Source organism: Solea solea, chromosome 13 (genome assembly GCF_958295425.1).
Source record: "Solea solea chromosome 13, fSolSol10.1, whole genome shotgun sequence".
NCBI lineage: Eukaryota > Metazoa > Chordata > Actinopteri > Pleuronectiformes > Soleidae > Solea > Solea solea.
This window is the reverse complement of record NC_081146.1, coordinates 15,682,609-15,708,253: the sequence shown is the minus strand read 5'-3', so window position 1 is coordinate 15,708,253 and position 25,645 is coordinate 15,682,609. Positions and strand designations below refer to the sequence as shown.

The 25,645-nt window shown below is 40.3% G+C and overlaps 1 protein-coding gene across 2 annotated transcripts in view; it reads left to right on the top strand.

The window, feature by feature from the left end:
- The window catches only part of triob (trio Rho guanine nucleotide exchange factor b), a 98,849-nt gene that overhangs the window by 8,140 nt on the left and 65,064 nt on the right, over window positions 1-25,645 (top strand). For both annotated transcript variants that reach the window (XM_058646948.1, XM_058646950.1), the window contains exon 2: window positions 8,418-8,471. In XM_058646948.1, the coding sequence (XP_058502931.1) occupies window positions 8,418-8,471 (54 nt within the window). The remainder of the gene's footprint in view (window positions 1-8,417; window positions 8,472-25,645) is intronic.

Genomic DNA, 25,645 nt, shown 5'->3' with positions numbered 1-25,645 from the left:
GCAGGCCGCACAGCGTGCATCGTGGAGCTCAGGAGTTAAAGGTCAGGAATGTACCGAGAGAGGAGATGAGATGTAGAATCGGCTGAGCGAATGAAAATACAGGAGAGCGGGAAGTGAGAGTTAGCTGCAGTGAAAAGAAGACATGACATACTTGGAGCGACAAACAAGAATCACTCATCAAATTATAGAGCTGAGGCTTGGGTGGAGCTCGCCCTGCTAAATGTAGGCTACTCTGCTTTCCATGAGGCTGAAACCTTATGGTTGCATCCAGGGGCAGCCTGAGCCTAATTGGCAGTTGGTCAGCATCAGAGACGGTAAGCTCAGATTGGCATTACCCGCGCTGCTAAATCGCCGGGCCCCTGTCATTTGACATATTCAGTTCAAAGAGGACAAGAGGACGAGTTTTGAAAGAAAGAGAAATAAGTAAGTATATGATAGATTCAGGGCCACACGGTAGTGTAGTGGTTAGCACTCTCGCCTTGCAGCGAGAAGACCCGGGTTCGAGCCCCGGTTGGAACAAGGGCCTTTCTGCATGGAGTTTGCATGTTCTCCCCGTGTGTGCGTGGGTTCTCTCCGGGTACTCCGGCTTCCTCCCACAGTCCAAAAACATGCAATGTGGGGATAGGTAAATTGGGCACTCCAAATTGACCATAGGAGTGTGTGTGAGAGTGAATGGTTGTTTGTCTCTATCTGTGTGTGTGGCCCTGCGATGGACTGGCGAACTGTCCAGGGTGTACCCCGCCTATCGCCCGATGTAGCTGAGATTGGCACAGCACCCCCCGCGACCCTCTGGTGGAGGATAAAGCGGTAGATGATGACTGATGATAGATTCATTTTGTGTTCAGGGCTGCAGCAGTTCATCGATTAATGGGATTTCTGTGATTTCAGCTTCTTAAATGTAAACGTGTTCTGGATTCTTTGCTCCTCTATAACTGCAATCGGAATATCTTTGGTTTGTTGACAAAACAAAACATCTTATACAATTTCCTGCGTTTTATAGACAAAACATCTATTTGACTTGTTACAGCATGTATGTTTAAGAATAAACTACACTTTTAGTATGTATATTTCCTATTATACATACATAATTCCATAATGTTTTACTACTTTGTCAATCATGTTATTGTACTCTAAAGCTGTGGAGTTTGGGGTTGATTGCATTTCGATTCATGTTATTTCTTTTGTTATATAAGTAGATATTAATATACAAAGAATTTGCGTAGGATATTTACTATCTAAAATATTTATAACAAGATGGAGCATTACCACATTAGATACCATCACAATATGAACTACTGATGCCTAAATATAACTAACTAATATACTTTGTCAGAGTTTATCCAGATGTCACCCTGAAACTCAGTGGTCACAAATAAGAGGCAGGTTGTGGTTTGATTTCAAAATAAGAGCATGTGCATGCAAAAGACAGAGACCCAAAAGTACGCAAAAAATACTGTAAAGCTTTGTAGCATTCATTCATTCAGTCATTAACATTCGCTTGATCAATGTGTTGTGACTGCAAAATAAATGGTACTTTTTTCCAGTAAGAATGTAATCGAAAACAAAACTCAGTCAGAATACACAATGACATTCATTTTTTTCTAAATGTAATCATGGTAATAAATATTCTGATCACATCACAGGTAAGCAATAAGAAGCGTAAATAAAAAACAGAAACAATCTATTCCAGGTCATTTTACCAGATGTGAGCGAGGCAGTTTATATAAAAATCCTACTGTATGCTCCCAACAAGGACCAGATGTGGAGATTGTTGTTATGGGTTGTGCGTCTCTTAGTGTTTATTGGAGAGTTTTATGGAGAAGACAATCAAGAAGGTAGCACAGGAAGGCAATTACCTGTTTTATGGTCAGACCATGTTTATCGATCTAATCAGAGACTCTTGACCTTTTTGAGAGAGTTGTAATACACTTTATGGACGTGTAAGCCCCCCTCCATCTCACCAAATTATTGATTTTTGTAAAATGTCATCAAGGTCACATTAAAGATACACCAACAAGGATCAGGAATTATTATATATTTGTTTAAAGCCGAGGCAAATGAGAATAACCCAGTCGGTTTGGAGTTGAACAAAGCTGGCTTTCATTTTGTGGACAAATTGAAGACGTATAGTTCTTGAGATCCTTCTTGTACAATAATGTAAAGTGATAAATATGACACCGCAGCTCTCGTCACTTGGTTAAATGTAGACATATGGAGATTTCTTTTTCTGTCATCAGGACGGTTAGCAGTCGAATATACGTGCAAGATATTGCCTGGTAGATTATCAGAGCTTCCAATACTGTAGGTCGGTAATGTGTAGCTTGTGAGACATCTTCATTACCTCACACGTGCACACGCGCACACATGAAGCGCACACATGCACAGAGCAGAGGTATAAATCTCTACATCCCACCCACGTCGCCCGGGGGCCATGGAGGCAAAGGAAGAGGGGGATGATGGAGTGATGTGTGGTGAACGAGCGAGGGATGGAGACGCGAGAGGATTGCATGTCATAAAAATAGGCTGTGGGCTGGTCTGTGTGTCTCCTGCAAATCCCTCATCTGATAAGAAAGAAACTTCTATCAGTCAGCTACAGACACCCACTCCATCATTCCTTTCATCAACTGCTCCTCCTCCTCTCCTCTCCCACACAGCCCTCCATCATTACCTCATGTCTTGCCTCTGCTCAGCGCTGTCACATATTCAAATAATGAGCCCGTTTGCTGATGACAAGACGGTGTAACATGGAGGTCTTCTGTTTGTAATAGGCCACCACAATTACATGCCTCCCTTCTCTTTTACATTTCATAAATGAAACATCACAACAAAAGTAATCACATTTGACTGACAGTCTGAGACACAAAGACACATGACAAACGCAAGCATAAATCTATCCTTTGGCAATAGATTTTGAAATGATGCAAACAAAGCACTTTTACACTATTATCTCACTACATGGAATGTTATATTGCTCCAGAGGAGAGAGCAGCAATGACAACAGTTGAAGGCCATTTACATGCATACATTGTTTGCATTCATACATTGTTTTCAAAGTATTTTAGAAAAAGAGCAACAAAATGAGAATGTAGTGGATGCAACTTTTGATCCTTGGGCTAAAGAAATAAGTCAAATTGGTCTTCACACACTCAGAGGAATCTCCTGAATCATTTGGTGAAGGAGAAAAAGCACTTCTGTTTTTACCCTTTTTTTTTCTCCACACGTTTCGAACAGCAAAGCAGGCCCACGAGCACCTTGGTTAAAAACAACTCTGGTGTCGGCTGTGCATTTTTCAACAGCCCCTTACTATTTTCACTTTTATTTAAGACATATTTTTAACACTATGGAGACCACCTAAAAAAAGAGACTAATCCAAGAGTGCATACTGTACCTACAACAGCTCATCTTAAAATGTTGAAACTAAAGAAACCAAATCCCTGTATTCACCCGCTAAATCGGATCTTCTGTATTCAAGTTCTTTTTTGGATCATCATGTTCCACCGCTCCACAAAATGTAATAGAGTTTGGTTCAGTAGTTCTTGGGAAATCTTGCAGACAAACAAACAGCACAAATACGACCTCCTGTTGGTGTAGATAATGATTTGCAGGATTCCTCCACATTCTTTATTCTTCCTCCGTTGACCTCTCCACTCTCTCCTTTTGCCCCTGGAGCAGATGCTTCAATCCTCCCTGACACACGTGCATACACACATGCAGATTAAACCATGGAAACATCTGGATCTGGGATTTGAAGTCACAAGCCTCCCACAGTGCTTTGTGCTTCTCCTTTTTTTCTCCCCAAGAATAGCACTTTGATAAAGCAGCCACCGAGTTATGAGGCCGTACCCCCCCCTGTGAGTTCTGAGACTCACTGTTTTTGAAGAGTTTCCCCTGGAGATACTGGTGCAGTTTCAATAAGTCATGTGTCAGGGTCTTTTCATTCATGAAATCGATCGGCGGGTCAGTTTTCACCAAACCGATTTCTCACTTGTGCATGAGTTTCATATTTCTTTTTCTTCACTTTTAGTGAACAAAGTTGGTAGATCAGCTTTTACTTTCTTAAAGTCATATTTTCTCCCACACCGTTTCACACGTGCCAACTGCAACGCGATCCCAGGCGCATATGTGTGTTTCATTGGCATGCTTTACTCTTGCGAGCAGATCCTTAAGGGTCTGTCTTCAGCCTGTCTGAAAGTTTGAATAAAGTGGAACATGAACTCCACTTTGGTAAAAATCAAAGCGCAGCCTGTAGTTTGTGTTTGCGTACACATGTGAGCTTATGTGCTGCCGACAGTGCTTGTCTTCTGTCAACAGCTGCAAACTGTAAAGTCTGCCTGAATAATAATCGTGTAGTCTCACACACACAGGCACACACTGGTTTCCATGATTTGAGAGGACATTGCATTGACTTCCATTCATTTTCTGGAGACTTATTCTAACCTTAACCATAACTACTACTGGTCTAATCCTAACCCTGACTTCAGCCTAACTTTAAATCATGTCTTCACCTTAAAATGTAGTAATTTACATTACAGGGACTTGATATCTGTCCCCATAAGGAAGACAAGCCCCCATAATGTGTCCCAACAACATAAGGAATACTACACACACGCATACTCATGTTTGTGCTTCATTCATAGTGAGGACCCTTACCCTAACCTTAACCATCACAACAAAGTGCCTTACTCTAACCTTTACTCTAACCATAACATAAACCCAATTTCAACCCTAACCCTAAAACCAGGTCTTAACCTGCAAAAAGGCACTTTAAATAACATTTTTGGTCCTACACACACATTCTGACTTCTATGACTTCGGGGGACATTATTGTGACTTGCATTCATTTCCTGGAGACTTACTCTAACCTTAACCATAACTACTACTGGCCTAGCCCTAACCCTGACCTTTAACTTAACCTTAAACTTAACCACATCCTAACCATACAACATGTCTTCACCTTAAAATGTGATCAATTATGGGATGGGGACTTGCTTTTTATCCCCATTAGGAAGACAAGTGTGACTGTGTAAACAGATGTAGGTCCCCACAACGTGAGTAACCTGGAACACACACACACGTTAAAATTCCCTGTTGCTTTGAAGACAGCAGCAGGCTCTGATCACTGTCGCGTGAACAGTGCCAGCCCAGTGCTCTCCTGGCTTAGGAAGGCTAAACTACTGCTTGGCCTCTCTGGCTTCACATGAAATGGGTCGAGGATCAAGCTTAACATCCCAACCTACTGGCTCGCAGAAGTACCTACTGTTAAATGAATTGCTGCCTTTTTTCTTTTTTTTTTTTGAAAGAAGAGAGGCTGCCTTGTTGTGTTTTTTGTTTTTGTTGAAGCATTCACAGGAGGAGGTCAGGCTAATGCTTATTTCCAGTCAAATTCAGGGATCCTTTCACCGTAACATAATGCAGCATTGTGCACTCAAATATGTAAAAATATTGTTGCATTACATTTGCCAAAACTTTTCCAGCACTTAAAATCTATAGAAAACTGTATTTTTATTCAGGTTATGTTTAATTTGTCACCTCTTTATGACTTAATCTGCTTTTCCTGTCTCTGCTAAAACTTCTGTGGCAAACCCTCGATGAAATATCAGGGTGAGGAAGGAAATATTCACTTCTACTACTTAGCCAGTGTGTTGTTATTTTTTCATTTTATCGTGTGTAATTGTCATTAATGGATCACAACTGACCGTAGCTGTTTGCTGCACGTTCTGCCAAAGCTCTCCCAGAGAATGTGAGGGATTCTGTGGCAGAACAACAATTCCCATAATCCCACACTACCTCCCGAATTAGGTCAGAAATGACATACTAGAAAAGGAAACCAAACATAATTGATATTTCACACTTAACTGCTGTAACATCCAACTGTGCACAGTTTCACTTCATTTTAAAGAAACAGGCCTTTACCTATTTTTCTTGGTGCTTTGTCATTATTTGGAATGCAGTTTTCATGGGAAAATGTTGAGTCACTGTACACTATACTGCTGGATTGATTTAAATTGTTGATGATTAATTTAGTTATCGATTAGTATTATATTCATCGAATAATAGTTGCAGCCCCATCTTTAACATCCTTATCTTTACATTCTGGTGTTTTCACCCTAAGCTGCCAGATCAGTTGTTTTATTGATTGTTTGAATAAGATTTGAGATAAATGTAGTTCTTGAAGATATACTATAGTATGTTGTAGGTTAGTAGTAGATTTTGGAGAATTCTTTAAAGTTAGTGATTCTTTTCAGCTTCCTTATCTGTCTCTTGAACACAAAAGCAAGTGAAACCTCTGTCACTTATCTTTGACAGGTGGTTTTGTTTCTTTCTCACTATTCAGTTGAAGATTACTTCTCTCTTTTCTCAGTCGCCTTCTGTCCATATGACCATGTTGCCACCTAATCCCTTCTTGGCAGCAGTTGCTGACCATCGTTTCCCCCAGACCTCTGCAAAGATGATTTCACGATGATCACTCACTTGAGTTATTATGCAAATGCTGTGACATGCTTGTCCAAATGTTTGAAAAACAATCTGATGCTAAAAACACATGTAAGGCCTCCTGAAATTCCACTCGAGGATAATCACTTTTCACTTCATCCACACTCTGCTGTATAAAGTGAAACGTACAGTACAGTGTGTGTGTGAACAGGTGCTTACTGTAATCCTCGCGAGGCAGCAGCATATGCCAAGCTGTCCTTTTCAGAAAGACAGCCAGGAGAAGTCAGACTGAAGAAGAACTAAGCTGCCCCAGTCTCTTATTTTTGCTGCCTCTCCTCGCCGTTATCTTGTGCCACTGTAGCATCCAACTGATGAGTGACCCAAGAAGCAGAGTTAGTCTGCTGTCAGTCCGCTGGAGCATGTCAATGCTAATACAGAATAAACAGTGGAAAAAAACCTGTGCACTCTGAAGTGACTTCACCGATTTATTCATGAGTAAACAACACATTTCGCCCGTGGCAACACCTGTGTACAAACAAATAATCCAAAAAATATATGTATTTAACACACATTAACAATATTACATCAGCATAAATGTACCAAAAATCACCCAATCACAACATCGTGTGAGAAGAATCAATGTCAGTGGTTGCATGAATTATTCCATCACAATGTTTTGCTAGAATAATGGTCACAAGAATATGAATTGGACCAAAATCTTCTTCCAAATTACCTCAAATAGAAAGAGCTTTTAATATAGCATTTAAAATAAATGTATATTTTAAAAAAACAACAACAAAAAAACCAAAAAACTTTTAAATGCAACATAAAAGGACTAAGATCCTGGGTTTCCCTAAGGTTCAGTGGTATTTAGTGGTATTTAATTCATGAATCCAGAATCCTTCCCTGTTAACAGCTCTTTATTCAGGTCCCCCCTCTGTTGACTTTGGCAGCACTTTTAAAATAAATGCTGATCCATGACTCTTCTCTATCTCGCAACGGTAGCTTTATGTTAAGCAACTCTTTGTTTAAGATTTAGTTTTGTCTGAACCTCATACTTCTGGACACAGAAAACATTTCAAGATTTAAACAACTTGCGTTGAGAGAGACTTAATAAAATCCTTTGTATTATATTTCTTTTTCTGAGGGTGAATAAATGTCAACTGTATTAGAACAGCGTTGTTCATGAATAAATCCAAGTGTGCAACCATCTAAATGTTTCAATGAGGTAGAAAGAAATGCTGCCTTCATTTGACCATATACATTTAAATGTTTAACTTGTATTCAATCGTTATTCGTTCATATATTTTTGATAAAAAATTGCATCTCTTTCAAAAGGGACCTGCCCAAAACATTAAGAATTAAAGAAATAACACCACAAACAGAAGGAATTATTACTTGGCCATATGGCCATGTCAAATCAGTCGATAATGTTTTTCCTGAATAATTCTTAGAACTCATAGAAAACAGAGGCCACTGTTAAACACAATCATTTCACAAATCTGAGGCCAAACATTTTATATTGTGTACCGATGGATGCTGTTATTGAATTATTGTGCCAAATTGTATGAATCCTGTTGAAAGTGTGATTAGAGTGTGGATAATCAGGATGGCCGTCATGAACCATTTGCTATTCATAAATAAATCCTGAATCAGTTGTGATGTAGAAAGTGAGACCCCTGATTTTAGCACCTTCTCCTCTGCAGTGTAAGATAACAGATAACAATCAGCTGAAACACTTCCCTGCTGTTTCACAAGTCTGCCTGAATGTTCTCAGCATTTCATCTCCGTGAAGATAATACAGATATATACTCTGCTTGGTCTCGATGGCTTTATCACATCAAATCAGCGCATTAGATGGTGCTCAATCTCAGGGAGAGACCATTCAGAGACTTCTTTCAAAGAGCTGCTTCACAGTCGTTCACTCATTTCCTTTTTTTTTAAACATCCTTTCTCTGACATTTTATTCCTCTGCCTCTCTGTAGATTGCTCTCTTCCAAAATGTGAATCCAAACTGGACGGCCCAGGTCAAACCACAGGTAAGACAACATAATGCACCTCGTCAAAAATGTGTTAATCTTGCATTTAATATCATTTGTGTGACATCAAATACAAATTGAGGGAGCACCGGTGGTTTGATTAATACATGTTTTATATTGAATTGCAGACAAAGGATGTTGCTATTATGTACACATTTGAGAAAACCCACTGAGGCATACTGTGTTAGATGGATTTGGGCTTTATAAATAATTCATTTGACTTGATCCGATGACATACAACACCCACAAAACCAGACGACTCCTCCGTGAAATGTCTGAGAAGAAACTGATCAGTAACGTAAAGCTTGTTGTGTTCCACAGTTTTACACGCACATTCATGAAGGCTGAGGCTCTGAGCTGCCATAAACAATACGTATCGGCAATGTTTTACTGGATAAATATGACAACATTGCCCAACCTTAATTTTATATCTACACTGCATCAGGAGCAACCATGACCTTGTGGATTCACGTCTCGAATATCCCCAAGGACATACTGTACATTCTGGAAATACACTAAATCACTCTCCAAACGTGGCGCTTGAGTGGCCTATATTAGGTTATGCACATAGATTATCATAAATGGACGCAGGCTTGGATCCGTGGCAATAGATTATAATTTAATCTCCCTTGGACTAAAATGTATCATAAGAGTCTGGAACTTTTCCATTAAAAGAAAAAAAAAGAGTCTAATTTATATTGAAAGTAAACAGGTCTAATCTGTGGTAGATCATCATACATACATCATAGGGAACATATGAAAATGATGGATGGATGAGACCCATGTAACCAACATTTATCTCTGTGAGCCCATAGTGTTTGACACAGTTTTGACCTCATGTTTTGCAACTGGGTCATCCAAGGATGAACATTTTACAAGACCGGCTTCCATTCCATTCCGGTTACTCCCATTTGCCACAATCTGTGTTGGCGTTAAAGGGAAGTAACTGAGATGCGCCAGCAAAAACCTTATGTACCGTTTTTTTTGCCCATAAACCCGTGACCCTCATCCTGAGGCTGAATCACAAGACGACAGAGATGCAGTCATGTCTTCCTCTATTTTCCCTGAAATCAGGCTGAAATCCACACGCTCCTCTCACTGTATCAGAGGTAATCGGGTTGTACTGGCCATTTATGGCTGACAGTCAATTGTTCATTTACAGTTAACTCAGAGCAAAATGAACCTGCTGTTGAATTACGGTATGTGCCAATTTAGCAAATTGCCTGAAGCGCTCTAACAAGAAATTGCAGGTGTAAATCCTCTAGGTGTGAAATGATGACTTATGCATTCAAGGATTTTTACACAGAGATACGAGATATCAACCATGCAGTGGAATGTGGTGGGAGCTCTGTTGCTGTGCAGACACACCAATAAACATCGATAAACAGTAAATGGATAAATAAGGTTGACAGAGATATAAATGAAATGATAAAACTTGAGAAAAGTGGCCTACATCGTTGTTGTTCAAGAAGACAATTATTGATGCTTTTACAGTCTTGAGTTATGTGCATGTGTCGAGCGTTTGTTTGTGTGCGTGTGCTTGTATTTGTTACCTCTTTAGGACCTTGTCTGAGATAAACACTGACTTTATCAGGACCTGTAGTCCTCATAGAGACCAACATCTGGACCTAATTAGGCAAAACTTCATATCTGAGAGCTGGTGTGGGGCTAAAATATATGAATGGAAACCAATGCACTGTCCTAAGAAGAATAGTTATACAAATGTGTGTGTGTGTGTGTCTGAGCTGGTGGTGGATGAGTGCCTACTTTCAACAAGTCTGACCAAACATTTAAATATACACCAATGCTCTATGTCTATTTATATCCCCCAGTGGGAAAAGTGTTTATTATTTTGTAATATATTTGTATTTTCGGTGGTTTTCCCTTCCTTTCCCTGTAATTGCTACATGTGTGTATATATATGTATGTGCTTCCCTTTTGAAGGGCTAAGCTCAGCTTGTTTGATGAACATTGTTTTGAGAATGATTTGTCTTTTCAGAGCTTTACACTTCATGTGGGCTAACAATAACTGATGACATGGTGTCTTCGAGGACTTGGTTCTCCCCAAATCAACCTGACCATGTCAGTTAATTTAACCAACACTACAGTTTAGATATGTGGTTACTTATCCTCATAAAGGCTGAGCGATGTATGTAACCGAGTAACTAAACTGTAAGACTCAACTATTTGGCCAAACAATAATGCATTGTGCAATAATAACCTGCCCACAGCACCTTATATAACTTTAATATCATTGATGGATGTGGCCTAGAATCAGAAATGTGACTAATGAAGTAGTCTGGGGAGAGCACAAGGAGAACTCACGCGTTCAACTTTGCTGTCAGCTGTCTCATCATCTGTTCTGCTCACGTCACATCCTGTGCAGTGCCAGACAGACGCTGCATCTTACTCAACTTAACTTTTTCACTTGTAGTCTGTGGAAGACAATTAACCTAAGAATCACAGGTTGTCCCCAAACACTGTTGACCTTCATGTGGATTTACACTCTTAACCATCTTTGAGTAAATATTTGCACTGTTCCCCAGATATTCTCCGGCTCCAATATAATCTGTAACACTAACCAAATGCTAAGTGTACTCATAGTCAGTGTACATAGGATGGTGAATTAGAAAACAATTTGCAGTTTGCTTCTTGCTGAATAAAACAGAAGAGTAATTGAACAGGGATGAAGGGGAGGGTGAAAGGAAACCTCTTCCTTTCTTCCATGTATTCCTTTCCTGTTTGATCCAGCTGTGAACTCGGTCTCTCAAATCCCAGCCCATATACTATGTTCACCGTGTGGTTCCTATTGAACTGGGCTTTGAATGCTTACCATGTGCACTGTGGGTAGACAGGCAGGCATGCTTTTACACACAGACACACACACGTGTGCACACACACACACACACACTCCTAAGCAGTGGAGGAAGTGGTTTTCTCTGGAGTTCATTGGATTTTTTTTTTTTATTCTCCCCTGCAGAGGCCAGGGTGTGGAAGACTAAACTCTATATGGTGTGTGTGTGTGTGTGTGTGGTTGTTTTGTGTGTTTGTGTGAATTACTTACTCTCTTTTCAATGTCGTCCCCTTCCTTTTTCTTTTTCTTTCTCCATATTTATCTTGTATTTCTCTCAAAAGATTATGTTACACAAACGACATTTTTAATTTTGCTTCAGTTGTGATGCACATTAAATTGGTGCAACAAAAACTCCTAATGGCACTTCAAAAAAGATGTGTGTAGAGGATAGAAATGGCATGAATATTTGATACTGTCTCATGTATTTGCCTCTGCATCACACGAGATGAGACGTCTGTTCAGTGTCGTAGCTTCTGAACACGGCCTGTGTAAAAACCACAGCATTACACAAGATGGTTTTACCTAAGTGTCATGAACTCAGTTTGACAAGTATCAACCATACTTATTCCTAGCAGCTTGTGCCATTTACCCAGTGTCTAAAAAAAAGAGCGAATGATAAGAGGTTATGATGAGTGACTGCTGTTGGAGGAGATTTTACTGTAACAAAGAGGAGAGAGAGTGTCCCCGGATGGGACAGGTTTGTTTCAAAGCTTTAAATTAACATTTTAAATTGCTCAAGACACCTCACCCACACACATGCGTACACACAAGAATAAATGAAAGAAAGCCTGTTAGACTCCCTGTCCTGTCTTACACAGAGACTGCTAGACTCTTGTGTGCATCCTGACCTCTGTGTGTGCCCTTTCGCCTAATTTTTGTGTGTGTGTGTGTGTGTGTGTGTGTGTGTGCACACATGTGTGTGGATGCAGGTTTTAATTAGATCATCCTGTAGATCACTGGTTGTGTTGGTTTTGGGTGTTTTGGGCTTTTTGAAGCAACATATCCTGTGGCTGCAAATAACAAAATAATCAACTCCTGAAGTGATAGAAGAAAATGTTCAACACCAACACCTATTGTTTTATTTTTAATTTTTTAATTTTTTATTTTCTTATTTTTTTATTTATTCATTCATTCATTCATTCATTTATTCATTCATTTATTTATTTATTTAACCAGACACATTGTGTTATGAATGTTTTCCTGGCATTAGATAGATGCCAACATTTTCACATTCAATTCAAATTTACATGTTGGTGGCTCGAAATAATAATAATAAGAATAATAAGAGTAAAAAAAAAATCCAGAGTGTTGAATTATCTTTATTGTCTCAACAGAAAACAGTTACTCACATTCCAAATGCAAATACAGTCCAATTCTTGATATTAAAATGCACCTTTTAAACTTTATTGTAAATAAATTGAACCTTGACTTCAAAAATGCACTCACTCACTCATCTTCTACTGTATTATCCCCCTATATATTGTTATGAGGGTCGTGGAGGGCGCTGGTGCCAATCCTGGCTAACATAGGGTGAAAGGCGGGGTACACCCCGGACAGGTCGCCAGTTCACCACAGGGCCACATCTCACACCTACGGTCAATTTAGAGTGTCCAATTTGCCTAATCCCCAGATCTGCATGTTTTTTGACAGTGGGAGGAAATTGCAATGACATATTTTCCCCAAATTGTTCAGCCCAACACCACCTGATACTGAGCTGAAAGGCTCCATCTGTTGTGATCTACTATTTTCCCTGAAGTGAAGATGGTGCGTTCAGCTGCAGCTGCGCTGTCAAGATCAGTTTCACAATAGCTTTCATCAAAATGAAGCCACTCTGCAAGACCTCATGTTGATGATTTTAATAAAATCTATGGGGGATTTCTCTGCAAAGACAGCATTTGAGAACAAAAACGCAGGTGAGCATTTTGATGCTGCTCATTTCTATCCTTTTGCATCTTCTCCTCTCCTGTTCTTCCTCTCCTTCTCTACACCTCTCCTCTTCCCACTCCCCCTCCAAACCTTGCATCATTGCTGTTTCCCACATCGTCACTATCATCTCTTTCTCCCTCTCTATGACCCTGGTCTTTTCCTGGAGAGCACTGATGCATGGGAAAGCTAAGTTCCGCTCCAACACCCGTCCAATCACTGTCAACCTCTCCCCCGTACATGAGCCAATTGCTTATGAGAGATACCCAGTGGGGGAGGGGCCAAGCATGAAGGGTTGGGCTGAGAGGTGCTAATGTTGTGCGTGTGTGTGTGTGTGCTGGCCGCTCCTTGAATCATGGGATATAAAGGATACTTGGCTGCTCCTGCAGGGACAGAGGAATATCACCATAATGCCCTTTCCATCCTCTGCATCATATGCATTTGCAGTGTTTGATGGTTGAGCCGCTGCAGTAGCAGCGGTGCTAATTTATGCTAAACAATGCTTTTTATTCATGGCTTCGTTGGATAGGGAAATAGGACATGACGTAAAACCGTGTGACAGGATTGTCATACCTGAGCAAATGCATACATTATTTTTTGATAATGTTCACATTATACCGTCGATATTTGATTCATAGCAGCTGTCAGAGGCAGTTTGGCCGCTGCAGTGACATCACAGGATGAAAAGTATAATTCATGCTAATTTCCTTCAGATTTTTATGAATCATTCTTGAGGTGGGTGTGTGTTTGTACGTGTGAGAATGAATGAGATATATATCAAAAAATGGGTGACGATGGTGAAGAGCTCTTGTAGTCGAGGCTGCGCTTCTGAAAACCTTCGAAAGTTTCACGTTGATGGAAATCCTGCTGTCAAGCTGCTCGGTCAGTTGACTGGTTTGAGTTCAGAGGGAGCAAAGATAAGATGAAGACATGTCCCTCTACTGTAGATCCTGTCAGCTGGACCATGTGAGTATGGCATGAAAAAAATGTATCATTGGTAGGTAGGGACGGGCATTGTCAGGGATTTATTGATACCAATACTGATACTGGTGCTGTTAAATGATACAGATACTTGATCTTGTTCTCTGTAATTGGTGGAGAACTCTGAGAAAGCTACAACTACTGGGCTGTAAACGTTTTACCATGTTTTCCTCCAGTCACCTTTTTTGGATGGAAAGATCCGATGGTTGGACTGATTTTGACTGACATTGTCTTTGGGATTACCTTCAGAGGATGCTGCAGGTTTGCAAGCAGCAGCAGAAACATCAAGCACGTTGCACTGGCTCATGTTCATCGACTGTGGTATTTCGAAAAGCTTTCATGGAGTTGCTAGTGTTTCCTCATAACTTAAACCTGAAAGTCAGGGTGCAGCCACAAGGGACCAAGATGACCGAATGTGTCTAACATTCTAACATTCATACATGTGTTGATGGCCGGAGGAAACAAAAGCATGTCTCTGCCATGGCGACGGGAGTAAACAATGCAAAGTCACATCATGTAATCACTTTGTGTCAGCAGCTTTTTCTTCATTGGGGAACAGGTTGTTGGGACGTGGGAAACGTCAGCAGACTGAGGTAGCATTTTCTAACACTGATATCTATAGTGTCAACATTTGTCCAGACACTTTATGATACTTGGAACCAGTACCAAGTTTGTACCAGTTCTTGATATCCATCCCTATTTGTTGGAGAAGGATTTCAAATCTAGACTTCACTGTTCAAAGGAAAGAATGAAAAGACAATGTTGTGACATCAGTTCATTTAATTATCTAAAATAGTTACGTTCCTTATACGTTTGTATGCACAGAATTGCACATTAATGTGTGCCATGTGTGTCAGTCCATGCAGCACGAGCAGCATTTGGTTGCCTCCAAACTCTGCTTCATAGTTTGATCCACTTTTTCTCGACAGCATCACAACTCTAATTTTGGTCTCCCAGTGAACTAATGAATGCATGTGAGTCATGTGCTCGCACTTCTCCTCCTGTAAAGAAGGTTTTGTGTTCACAGTGGGGGATGACGGAGAAAGCACCACAGGGACTGAACAGATGACCCGTCGTCGGTTTGGGGAGCATCTCGCTGCCAGTGGTTCTCAACAAATATGTTTTAAACACGCTTGAGTTTTTTATCATGGAGGTGATTTACTGCACTTTTTGTGCTGAAATCTCACCCAGAGTCACAGATCACAGAGGGAGGATATGAACCTTTGATGATTGAGCTGCAGTCTGGAACAGTGCTAAAGAGAATTAATATGTTTGTTGACTCACTGTAGTCCAGTGAGACGGTGAGACTGCAGATTATAACAAGCACATGACTCCACTTGCTCATCCCTTTCTTAAGCTTGTCAGGGAACTACGGTGGCCTTTGCATAACAGAAAGGATGTCATTCTTCCTTTTGGGTAAACGGCCGCCTCAAAACACAAAACGCATGTATTTGCTGATTTGTCAGTACGGCCTTCAGCATCCTTGGTAAAGGAAGGCTGTTGCCTAAAGTACATGTAAAAGACTCATTCTAAGGCTACTGAAAACCAAACTATTTGTCTTTTTAAGAGATTATATGGGGCATGTAGTCAGTTCTTCAATAAAACCACCTACATTTTACACACTGGACCTTTAAAACAGTCTTTTTAGCAGAAGTAAGTTCATCTTGAGTTGCCAATGTTCTGCCTTTTATCTCAGTTCATATCTTGAACTCATTGACCTGATTTTTTAGAAACATTCACTGTTTGGCATCGTTTTTGTCCAAGTGATATATCTCTGAGGGAATTCGATCACACAGGATGGTGTATGGTGTTTGATTATAAGCAGACTGAATTGTCTTCTAACGTTCAAAGAAATGAGAAGACGGGGAGTTTGAGATTCATCACTTCGTCTTGTGGTTCGCTTGTTTGTGGTTTGTTAGAACATGTGCTTGTGACAACATGTGTATATCAGGGCACTGGAGAGAATTAGTGAAAATATTCATATTAAAACGTTTTGTCCTTTTTTTTTAATGGAGAAGTTTACTCTCTCTGTAAAGAATCAAACCTTTACTTAGTGTCATCTTGCTCATGTTGTCCTTCTTTCAGGATTCAACTATTATGACATACACTGTTTCTGTGAAATAAAGAGAAATATGTGCATGATGTCAGATATAGAGACAGTGATGTCTGACTGGCCTTTTGTTACCCTGCACTGCAAACAATTGACTTCCCTTGTTAGTCAATGAGTGGCTTTATCCCGTAGGGTAAGCAAGTCATTCTTGTATTAAACATAAAATTAGAGGCAGATGCTTTTGATGCAGCCCAGCTGCCCATGATCCCTGCATGAAGTTAATTTGACTGGGGTTTTTTTTTTGGTTTTTTTTACATTGTACAATCAGTTATTGTTGCACCAGAACTGCATATTAGGCCCAGAGGATGATGAAATGAGAAAATGATCATCCATTTATCTACTTCCCATTGACATGCTGAACCTCTCCTCTGTGAGGACAGTGAGAGATGAGGCTCCTGGCCGTGAAAAAAAGTTCAGTCACCCATAAGCATTTAATATGTAAACAACCTGTCAATACAGATTTATCTGCAGCTGGATGATGGGAATATGAGGGTCAGGAATGTTGGGACGCTTCCTCCATTAAACTCCCATTACTTGCCTTTCGTCTTCACTAATGAATGATTTAAGATGATGTTTTTGAAAATTGCAGAGCAGATACACAGTGCTTGGAATGATTCTCAACCCTAATATTGTTTTCCCCTTAAAGCTCCCTCTTTATTGTTTTGCTGTTGTCTGTCGAGCCACATGCAAGGATTTCATTTCTAAGTGAATACAATGTTTTAGTGTTAAACTTTGAAAACATACATGGACTTTATATTGGTGTGTTTTTGGAGTGTCTTTGCTGGTCCTTTTCACTCTGCAAAATGATCCTCTACAGATGATGTCATACAGTAGATGCTATGCTTTCTACAGACTGATCAAAGAGTTCAACTAATCACGTAGTACATAGTGACCCCTACTGTAGAAAGAGGGGACTGCAGGGAGTCATGCACTTCTCCCTTCCTCCCTCTTCCATCTTTTTGTGCTTTTTTTTGTGATTTTTGCATTGAATTTGAATAAACAGGTGTGGCAGTTGTGTGTCTTTCCCACAGAAACATTGCGCATATGAAAACAGAAAGCATAGCGCTGCTCTCATGGTATCCTATCTGCAGTGTATGCAGGGTGGAGTCCAGATTCAGATGTGGTTCTGTGTTTGCTCGGAAACTGAGGCCTCGGTCATGAAGAGACCTACAATTAAATGGCTTGAAGAGAGCATCCTAAATTGGGACCAGACACAAACCAGACCGATCTGGTGTTGCTTTTCCCTCCTTTTTTTCCCCTCTGTTTGTCCCCGCTTCTCATTTTTCTCACCTTTTAACTGTCTCCGTCAGCACTCCAACCCCCCCTCCTCTCATGCAGGATGGTTAGAAACGGAGACAGTTAGGAGCCTGAACTTAATATGAAAATAACTAGAGGAGATTAGGCTTGGAACGTTTCGCTGGTCTAATTTGGTGTGAAATATTTCCCACTGTAACACTGTAGTAAATCAACTGGGAATTCACAAACACACTTTCACCAGTAGACACAACTTTTTTTTTTTTTGTACCCCTTCATTTAGTATCATTTAGTTCAAATACAAGTGACTGTTTTCCATTATTATGTTTCGCTGTCATTGACTAAAGGAACAAACAGGGTGTTGGAACACATGCGGGCACCCATGCATACAAGTCGGATACGTCATCAGACAGTGCTATGGCTCCCTGTTTGCCTAAGCCCTGTTGTTTTTTGGAGCTGTAATAACAGTGGATTGCCGTTGGATCCACTAGCTGCCTCCTGGCTTAGAGACATGGAGCCACAGCCTGTAGTTCGCTGTCTGCTGTTTGTATGTGCTCAACAGGACATTGGTCTTTGTTGAGGACAAGTCTAGTGAACATTTATTGACAGAGCAATGGACAGACGGGGGAGGAAAGCAGACAGGAGAGGAGAGGGAGGGCTGCAACTAACTTTATTTTCAATATTGTTTAATCTGTGAGTTATTTTTGGTGGGAAAGGTTAATTGTTGTTTAGCAAACCTGTGTGAGTGATAACATCCTCAGATTTCCGCCCTCTAACCAAAGATATTCAGTTGTGTGTGTGCGCGTGTGTCTTCCTCTGGGAAGTGGCTCTGACTGTTGCATTTGTAAACAGGAACTTTCCGGACACACACACACACACACACACACACGCACGCACACACTTTGGTCTGTTTGGCTGGATTTGTTGAGACTGAAACCACAGAGAGTTTGATTCCCGGCTGATCAGTCAACCCTTTTGTGAGAAGGATTTGTTACAGAGACTCTGACAGAGCACCTCTGGATGCGCTGCTTGCTTTATTCAAGGTTCTGTTTTTTTGCGTGCCTTTTCACTGTGACAGGAACTGACACAGGAAAGACAAGAAGTCACTGCTGTATTATTTTAAGTGCCCCCACTCACCACAGATGTGTTTCCTCCTGTTTGCTGCTTTAGGTTCAAGAAGCCACAACACATGGATGACTGTGTTTTAAATGAACATGTTGATTTTGAGTTTTGTCCTTGCGGTCTGCGTGACGACTAAATAATCCTATTATTTGATGCTGCTGTCAGCTGTGGTCATGGTTTGATTGACCAGACAGTTTTGCTGTCAAATGTAGAGGCTGTTCTTCTCATAGAGACATGTTCTTATTCGATTGTGTGTCTTTGTTGGTGGTGCATGTTGTTTGGGAGCGTTATTATTTCTCTCTCTGTTTCACTGTGCTTCCAAATGCTGCAGAGGGTTTTCACTTGAATCATTTGTCAAAAAGATATGAATATGTGCATTTTATTTACATACAGACACGCTGGGTGTCTGTATGTAAAATAAAGGGCAGTTGGTGTAACAAGATCTAACCGAGCAGCAGGAATGCTCTCCGCTTTACACGTTACTATGCGTTTGTTTTTGTTTGTCGCAGACAGATCTGACAGATATTATGACTGTTTGACTCAGTAGAACCATGTCATGTTTTTTTTGTTGTTGCTTCCGTCAAGTTGGATTGTATCTTATTGTATCTGTCTTATATCTTCACTTCTTTGACACAACCTCAACCAAGCGTAAAACATTTGCTCTGATATTGAATTTCTCTTCGGCTTTTCTTGCATCAGCAAAAATCGAAAAAACAGGTGGTTGGAAGAAAACCCTTCCTCTCCTTGCTTCTTTCTCTCTTCACTGTCTCACCTGCTGTCTGACATCATCAGTGCCGGTCCCATCTGTTTTCGGCCAAAAGTATTTGCGTCAAACACTGTATTGTGTCAAGCGCATTCTCCCTCCTTTGCTTCTCTGTCCTTATTTTATCCAGACTCAGTGGATCTAGAAGCTGCACACACTCCCCCTCCTCTGCACCCCGCCTGTCAGGTGTTGTTTGGTCTGCTGTGGTTTATTAGCTCGGTTGAGGCGGAACAATCAGAGTCCGGTTTGGGGTGGAGGAAGTCGCTGAATGGTGTTCACTGCACTGTACAAAACGTCCTCGTCTCTACTTCATTGATATGTTGATGCGACTCAGCTGGGCTGCCCAATGAGGTTGTACTGTACACTGTTGTGGCTTTACAAGCACACAGATGCACATGGTTGCTATAGCTGAAAAGGGCTTTTATTCTGTCTTTTTTTTTTCGTGTAGAGTCAGCCCCTCTCACAGTCACTTCTTCACTCATGGGGTTTCTTCTTCCTTTATTCTGCCTCACTAATGTCACAGTGCAAGGAGCCACAGTGACACAGTGTGGGTCACAGAGAGGAGCTACTCAGTAAAGTCAGTGTTTTAGTCAAAAGAATACAATATTCTTCTTGCTGTATTCTGCTTTTTTATAGCGTACTATGTGGGGCGGGTCAAAATATCGATTTGATTATATATCGTCGTCTTTCCTCATGCAATATGCTAATCGATATGCAAATATAGGGCCATCTTCTACCGCTTTATCCTCCACATGAGGGCCACATGGGGTTCTGTGTCAATCTCAACTGACTTAGGGCGATAGGCGAGACCATGCAAACCCGGGTGCTTTCAATATTTCAATATTTTAATTCATTAAATTAGGGTGTTGCTACTTCATGTCTCCTCACGGTGGCGCTGCTTAAATTAATGAGGGAAACTTGGGTGGAAGTTACCTGGCTGAAGAAGAGGAAGTTTACAGCGGAACAATGGGATGCCCTATCCACGTTCAGTACATGGACTCTCTATGTTGTGAATAAATAGAGAAATGCTGCACTTTTAACTTTTCAAAGATGTTTTGTCTTATTCTGTTAGACAGATATTGTGACGTATCGCTCTTTGATAGTCCTGCACTGTATTGATTATCACAGAATTGCTGTATCGCGATATTATTGGTATGTATCTCAGGTATCCTGTGATTCCCACCCCTAGTACTATATAATAAAGTAGTAAGTTAAATGTAAAGTAGAGACTGAAAGTTGCAGATTGTAGCAAGCAAACAGGTGATCGCATGCCTGGGTAACAGGTGGAATAAAGACTGCATTTTTGTACTTGTGCCTCTGTGACAGTGACGGTGACATCCGTGGCTGGAGGCGTCATGTTTTCAGGTTGTATTTGCCTCAGTCAGTCTTGTCTCGTTCTTGTCAAGGTGATACCTGGAGAACATTTTGAGAATCCTTTTAAACTTGCTATGAATGTTCATTTGGACGAACAAATTCATTATCTCATTATAAAAAAACTCCAGATTACACAGTGCATATCTGGTGGTTATTATAAAACATATGTCCTAATAATCACACTGCAAGGCATCTGGGTAAATGTTATTGTGTCCATAATGTGGGAAATGATCTTTGAGAACTGGAGTTCATCTGGCAGTCAAGAACACCTTCCTGAAGGAAGCAGTTTCAGACCGATCACTTGTTCTGTCAAGAGCCTTCTTTTTGATACTCGGCATGTACCTGTCACTCAGCTGCATCTGTGGATCTCTTATGATTTATCTCGCTACATTTACCACTCTGGACACTTTCACTGTACACTTGACAGCCATGTCAACCAAGCCACCACCCACAGCTGCTACCACACGGCCTCTTTTTCTCTATGTGTAACCTTGTTACGGCCGGCTCCCTCTCCACCCTCTGACTCGTTTTGAGAGGTGACAATCCCTCACAGTTATTTATTCCAGCAGGATCAGTCAGATACGTGACCAGCCAGCTCATATACACATGACAGACCTCACTTGCAGCTCACAGAGACAGAGAGGAGGCTGCTGTCAACTCTCACACACTAAGAAAAGATATGACCAGCAGCTGTGTGCTTGAATATATGATAGATTCCGTTTCCCGGATATAAATTCTTCTTTTTTTCCTCGAGGCGTAGTATGTAACCAACGGAATCGTCACTTTTTTAAAACATCTCTGACAGTGAGCATGGCCGCGCTGACCATGTTGTTCCGTTTGCAGCACATGGGCTTTCTCAGGGACAGGAAAGGTCGGCTGACTGCGGAACCATGTCAGACGGCCTACAAAGTCGGTAGGTCATTTAAAAAAAAAGGCAATGTGGAGGTTATATTATAAAGAAGAATATAAAAAATATAAATGTGAATGCTTTTCATGGCCAATAATGTCAGCATATTAAATTCTGCAGTTGACTCGGGATCATGGCTTCTTTTGTCCTTGCATTGGAGCTCCATGTCTTTTATCACCCATGTTCAGAGCTTATCAGAGCTTTACTCACAATTTGGAAAAATAATGTACACCCCCCCTCGACTTTTTCCTTGGAGACTTCACAAAGGAGCTTAATTTCTCTCCAGAAAACACTGCATACGCTCTTTGTTTCCCATAGCCTCAGCTGAAAAGATTTAAGCTCCCAGTGAATGACTTAATAAAAAGTGGTTACGCATGAGTATTTAAATCAAATCATGCCATGCTCATTCAAAAGAGGAAACACTGAGATAATTTGATCTCAATGGACAAAGAGGCTGAGTGTTTTTGAGGTTTATTAACATCAAGTTACTGTAAAGATTCTAATATAGAAGATTTACACTTTTTAATCACAGAACTGCTGTATCCCTGTTGCTAAATAATAAAGTAGTAAGTAAAATGTAAAAAGTAGAGACTAAAAGTTTCAGATGATAATTGTTGGATAGTTTTGCATCCAGACGCACTTCAACACAATTCTTAAGGCCAAGTGACCAAGTCCAAGACTTCTTGCAATTCATGTAACCAAGACTTCACTGAAAGATAAATAAATAAATAAAATAAAAACTAGGGCAAGCAAGGCCACTCAGTTTCCCACAGTGTCAATTACACTTCCCAACAGTTTACAAATTGTTTGAAAAAAGTCCTGAATCAGGAGCTTGATAACTGCCAAAATGGGATAATTTCATGTGCCGTAACCTACACCCCAGGAAATATATCAAAAGTTTGCCTAGACAGACAAACGGACAAACAAATTCAAACCAACATGAATTTGTCTGAGAATTCACTTGCGTCTCATAAGGCCTGTCAATACTCACTCACTCACTCTTGATAAATGCACTTGAGTAAAGATGGTGAGGAGATCATTATTTACATGAAGGCTCCTCATGTGTTCACAGCAGTGTCTGAGTGTAATTCAGAGAGGAGATTACAACCAATCATCATTAAAGCCTAATTCACCCGCAAATCCACCAACGACAACTGTTTGGCTGGTTTGACCGTTTTTTTTTTTCTCCCCCAGTGAGGAGCTGGCGGGTCACACAGTGAGCGGAGAAACTGTTTAATGCAAAGCAGCACTTGTTACTAAATCTTGTTTTGGGGAGGGGCTAGCGACATGTGGGGGACATGGCAAAGAAAAGCCAGTTGGTGAAGGAAAAAAAAAAGGCTCTTGCCAGTGCTTTTGGCTCTGTGCAGCTCACTGGGTGGCAGGGCGTTGGTGAGCGCAGTGAATGGCACGGCCATTGTCCACTTGCCTCCTCGCTATAGTGGTATGGTTAGAAAGCTATAACCTGTGTAGATGGAGTTTGGGTCTTAAATGGCAGTGCTGGATAATCACAGTTGGCAGTTCGCTCAGGCTGGGAAAACCCTGATCAGACTCTCAGGTAGAGTACTAGTTTTCTGTTAGATGACTTTTTTTTTTGAGTTGTAACTTTGAGTAGGTGACAGACATCCGAACTATATTGGAAATATCTGTGTCTTGAGATACTTTAATCAGATTTTCAGAAAATGTGATGCATGTTTACCACACCTGGACATGTTCTCGAATGTCGTGTTACTTTGTCGTAAGGAGCAAAGAAACCGGAAAATATTCACATTTAAGCTGAAAAATCAGAAAGCCTGTAACATGAATATTATTTAAACACTTTCTAACACAAAAGCAATGTTTGTCAGTTTATGGCATACAATATATAAAGTAGATAATTCTAATTATAATTTTTGCATTAATGATGTTTTCCGTGTGTGCTTCAAAAATAGAATTGTTGTCGTAATTGTTGTAGATTCTGTTGCTTTAGTTTTGCAGAACACAAAGTTATGACTGCATGTCTCTCTTTTGCTTTCTTTTTTTACAACCCACATCTCTCTGGGTGTAATGATGATTAATTCTTGTGTGACAAGGTAAATGATGCAATTGTTACCTTCATTTAAATATTTTTAGCTGTTTATAGGCCTTGTTGGAACAATAGACTTAACACTGCAGTAAATGTGTCTCTGTGGCCTCTGTCCAAACCCCCCCTCCTCCATTCTAGCCTCTGCATATGCTCATGTTGTTTCCTGGCAGTTAATACTTTGGAGAACACTTACTGTATGTACATACTGTGACAAAATAGTCTTTTTTTTAAGTAACCTCATAAAAATAAAAGTCTAGTGCAGCTGCAGGCTGAGTCTTGTCCCCCAAGAGGGCAAAAAACAGGAACACCTCACAATATAGAGCAAACAATACAAAAGCATCACTGTATGTGAAACATTATGTTCCCACTCTGCTTTTAAGCTTTATCATTGAGCTTTTAGTTTGTAATTGTAGTTAAATTTAGTTCAGAATCACTGTTTCTGAGGCTGAACTATAAATAAAAGTCAGTTACTTTGCATTGTGCTAAACGTCACTGTATCTTTTGTGTGTTTAAAAAGCTGTCACACACTAGTTTATGTATGTGGGTCCTTGTTTAACAGAATGTAGTCTTTGTGAAGTGAGGGGGACACAAAAGGCCACTACACATGTGCAACACACCTTTTGTTTTAGTTTCACTCCACCAACAGCCCTAGTGCATAAACTGCCCTGTTTTAGTTGAGAATATGGGTCGCTCTGCAAGGCTTGTGCTATTTTGCATCTGGACACAAAAAAAAAAAGTTTTAGCTACAATAGGACATAAATAAACCGAATGGTCATTAAATGCATTACAGCTTATGGTTAAGGAATGTTGAGAGTATACTATGGGGAAAAAATCCCACACCATGCTTGAACTGAAACAGTGTGTGAGCCTGCACAGCCACTGCCTGCTTTATCAGAGCCAGATGGTGAAATAGGTCAACCAGGACAGCCGACATAGCTTTAAGCACAGGTGGGACTGAAATGTGCTCATGCAGGAAAGAAAACTTTGAGCCAAGTATAGTCTATATAGTGTCTGCAAAAAAACACAAGAAAAAAGTTCAATTAAAATTGCTCATAAATGTACATGTTTTTGAGTTCTTGCAGTATCTTCATAATGAAGTTTGTCTGTTTCCCATATTTGACATAATTTGTAATTTGTAGTTTGAGTACCTGAAATGAATATGGTTTCTAACGATTCTCTGTAGCAAGAGTTAAGTGTTAATCGCTACTGTGTTTCTGACATCTTAACTACTGGCTTGCAAATGAACACCTTAAAGAAGGACGTGCAGTGATACCATTTTCTCTTTGCTATTGTCTTTTAGATTTTTAGTTCATTAATGGAATAACAGTCACAATGATGTGTTGTTAATAAAGTCAAAAGAAGAAAAACAAAAGGTTGAACTGTTGGCAGAGAGTGTGTAGCTCTCACATAAAATGTCATCACAGGGTTTCTGAACACAAAATGTACGGTATTACTCTCTGTGGATTCAGTGTTAACATAATGTCCCGTTTACGTTATACTCGTAACCAACAGAAAAGTCTCACTAAGTAGTAGAAGTATCTTGTTCAGATCATGAACAAAGTAACTGCAAATCTGCATAAAACTGCCACAGATGAGAAGGTCTATGTAAATTGACAGACAAAAAACAACCACGTATTGCTTATAGGCAGATATTTTGTATTCCAATCCTCGCTTTTCTCCCTTAATCAAATAACTAGAAGATGCCACTGTCATCACAGTCAATAAAAGCGGAGGTGCTCTTTTTCATCCCCTCTCACTCAGTCAGACTCGGTGCCTGTTGGAGTTATGAATGCATATGTCTGAGGATGTGACTGCTCTGAGGCA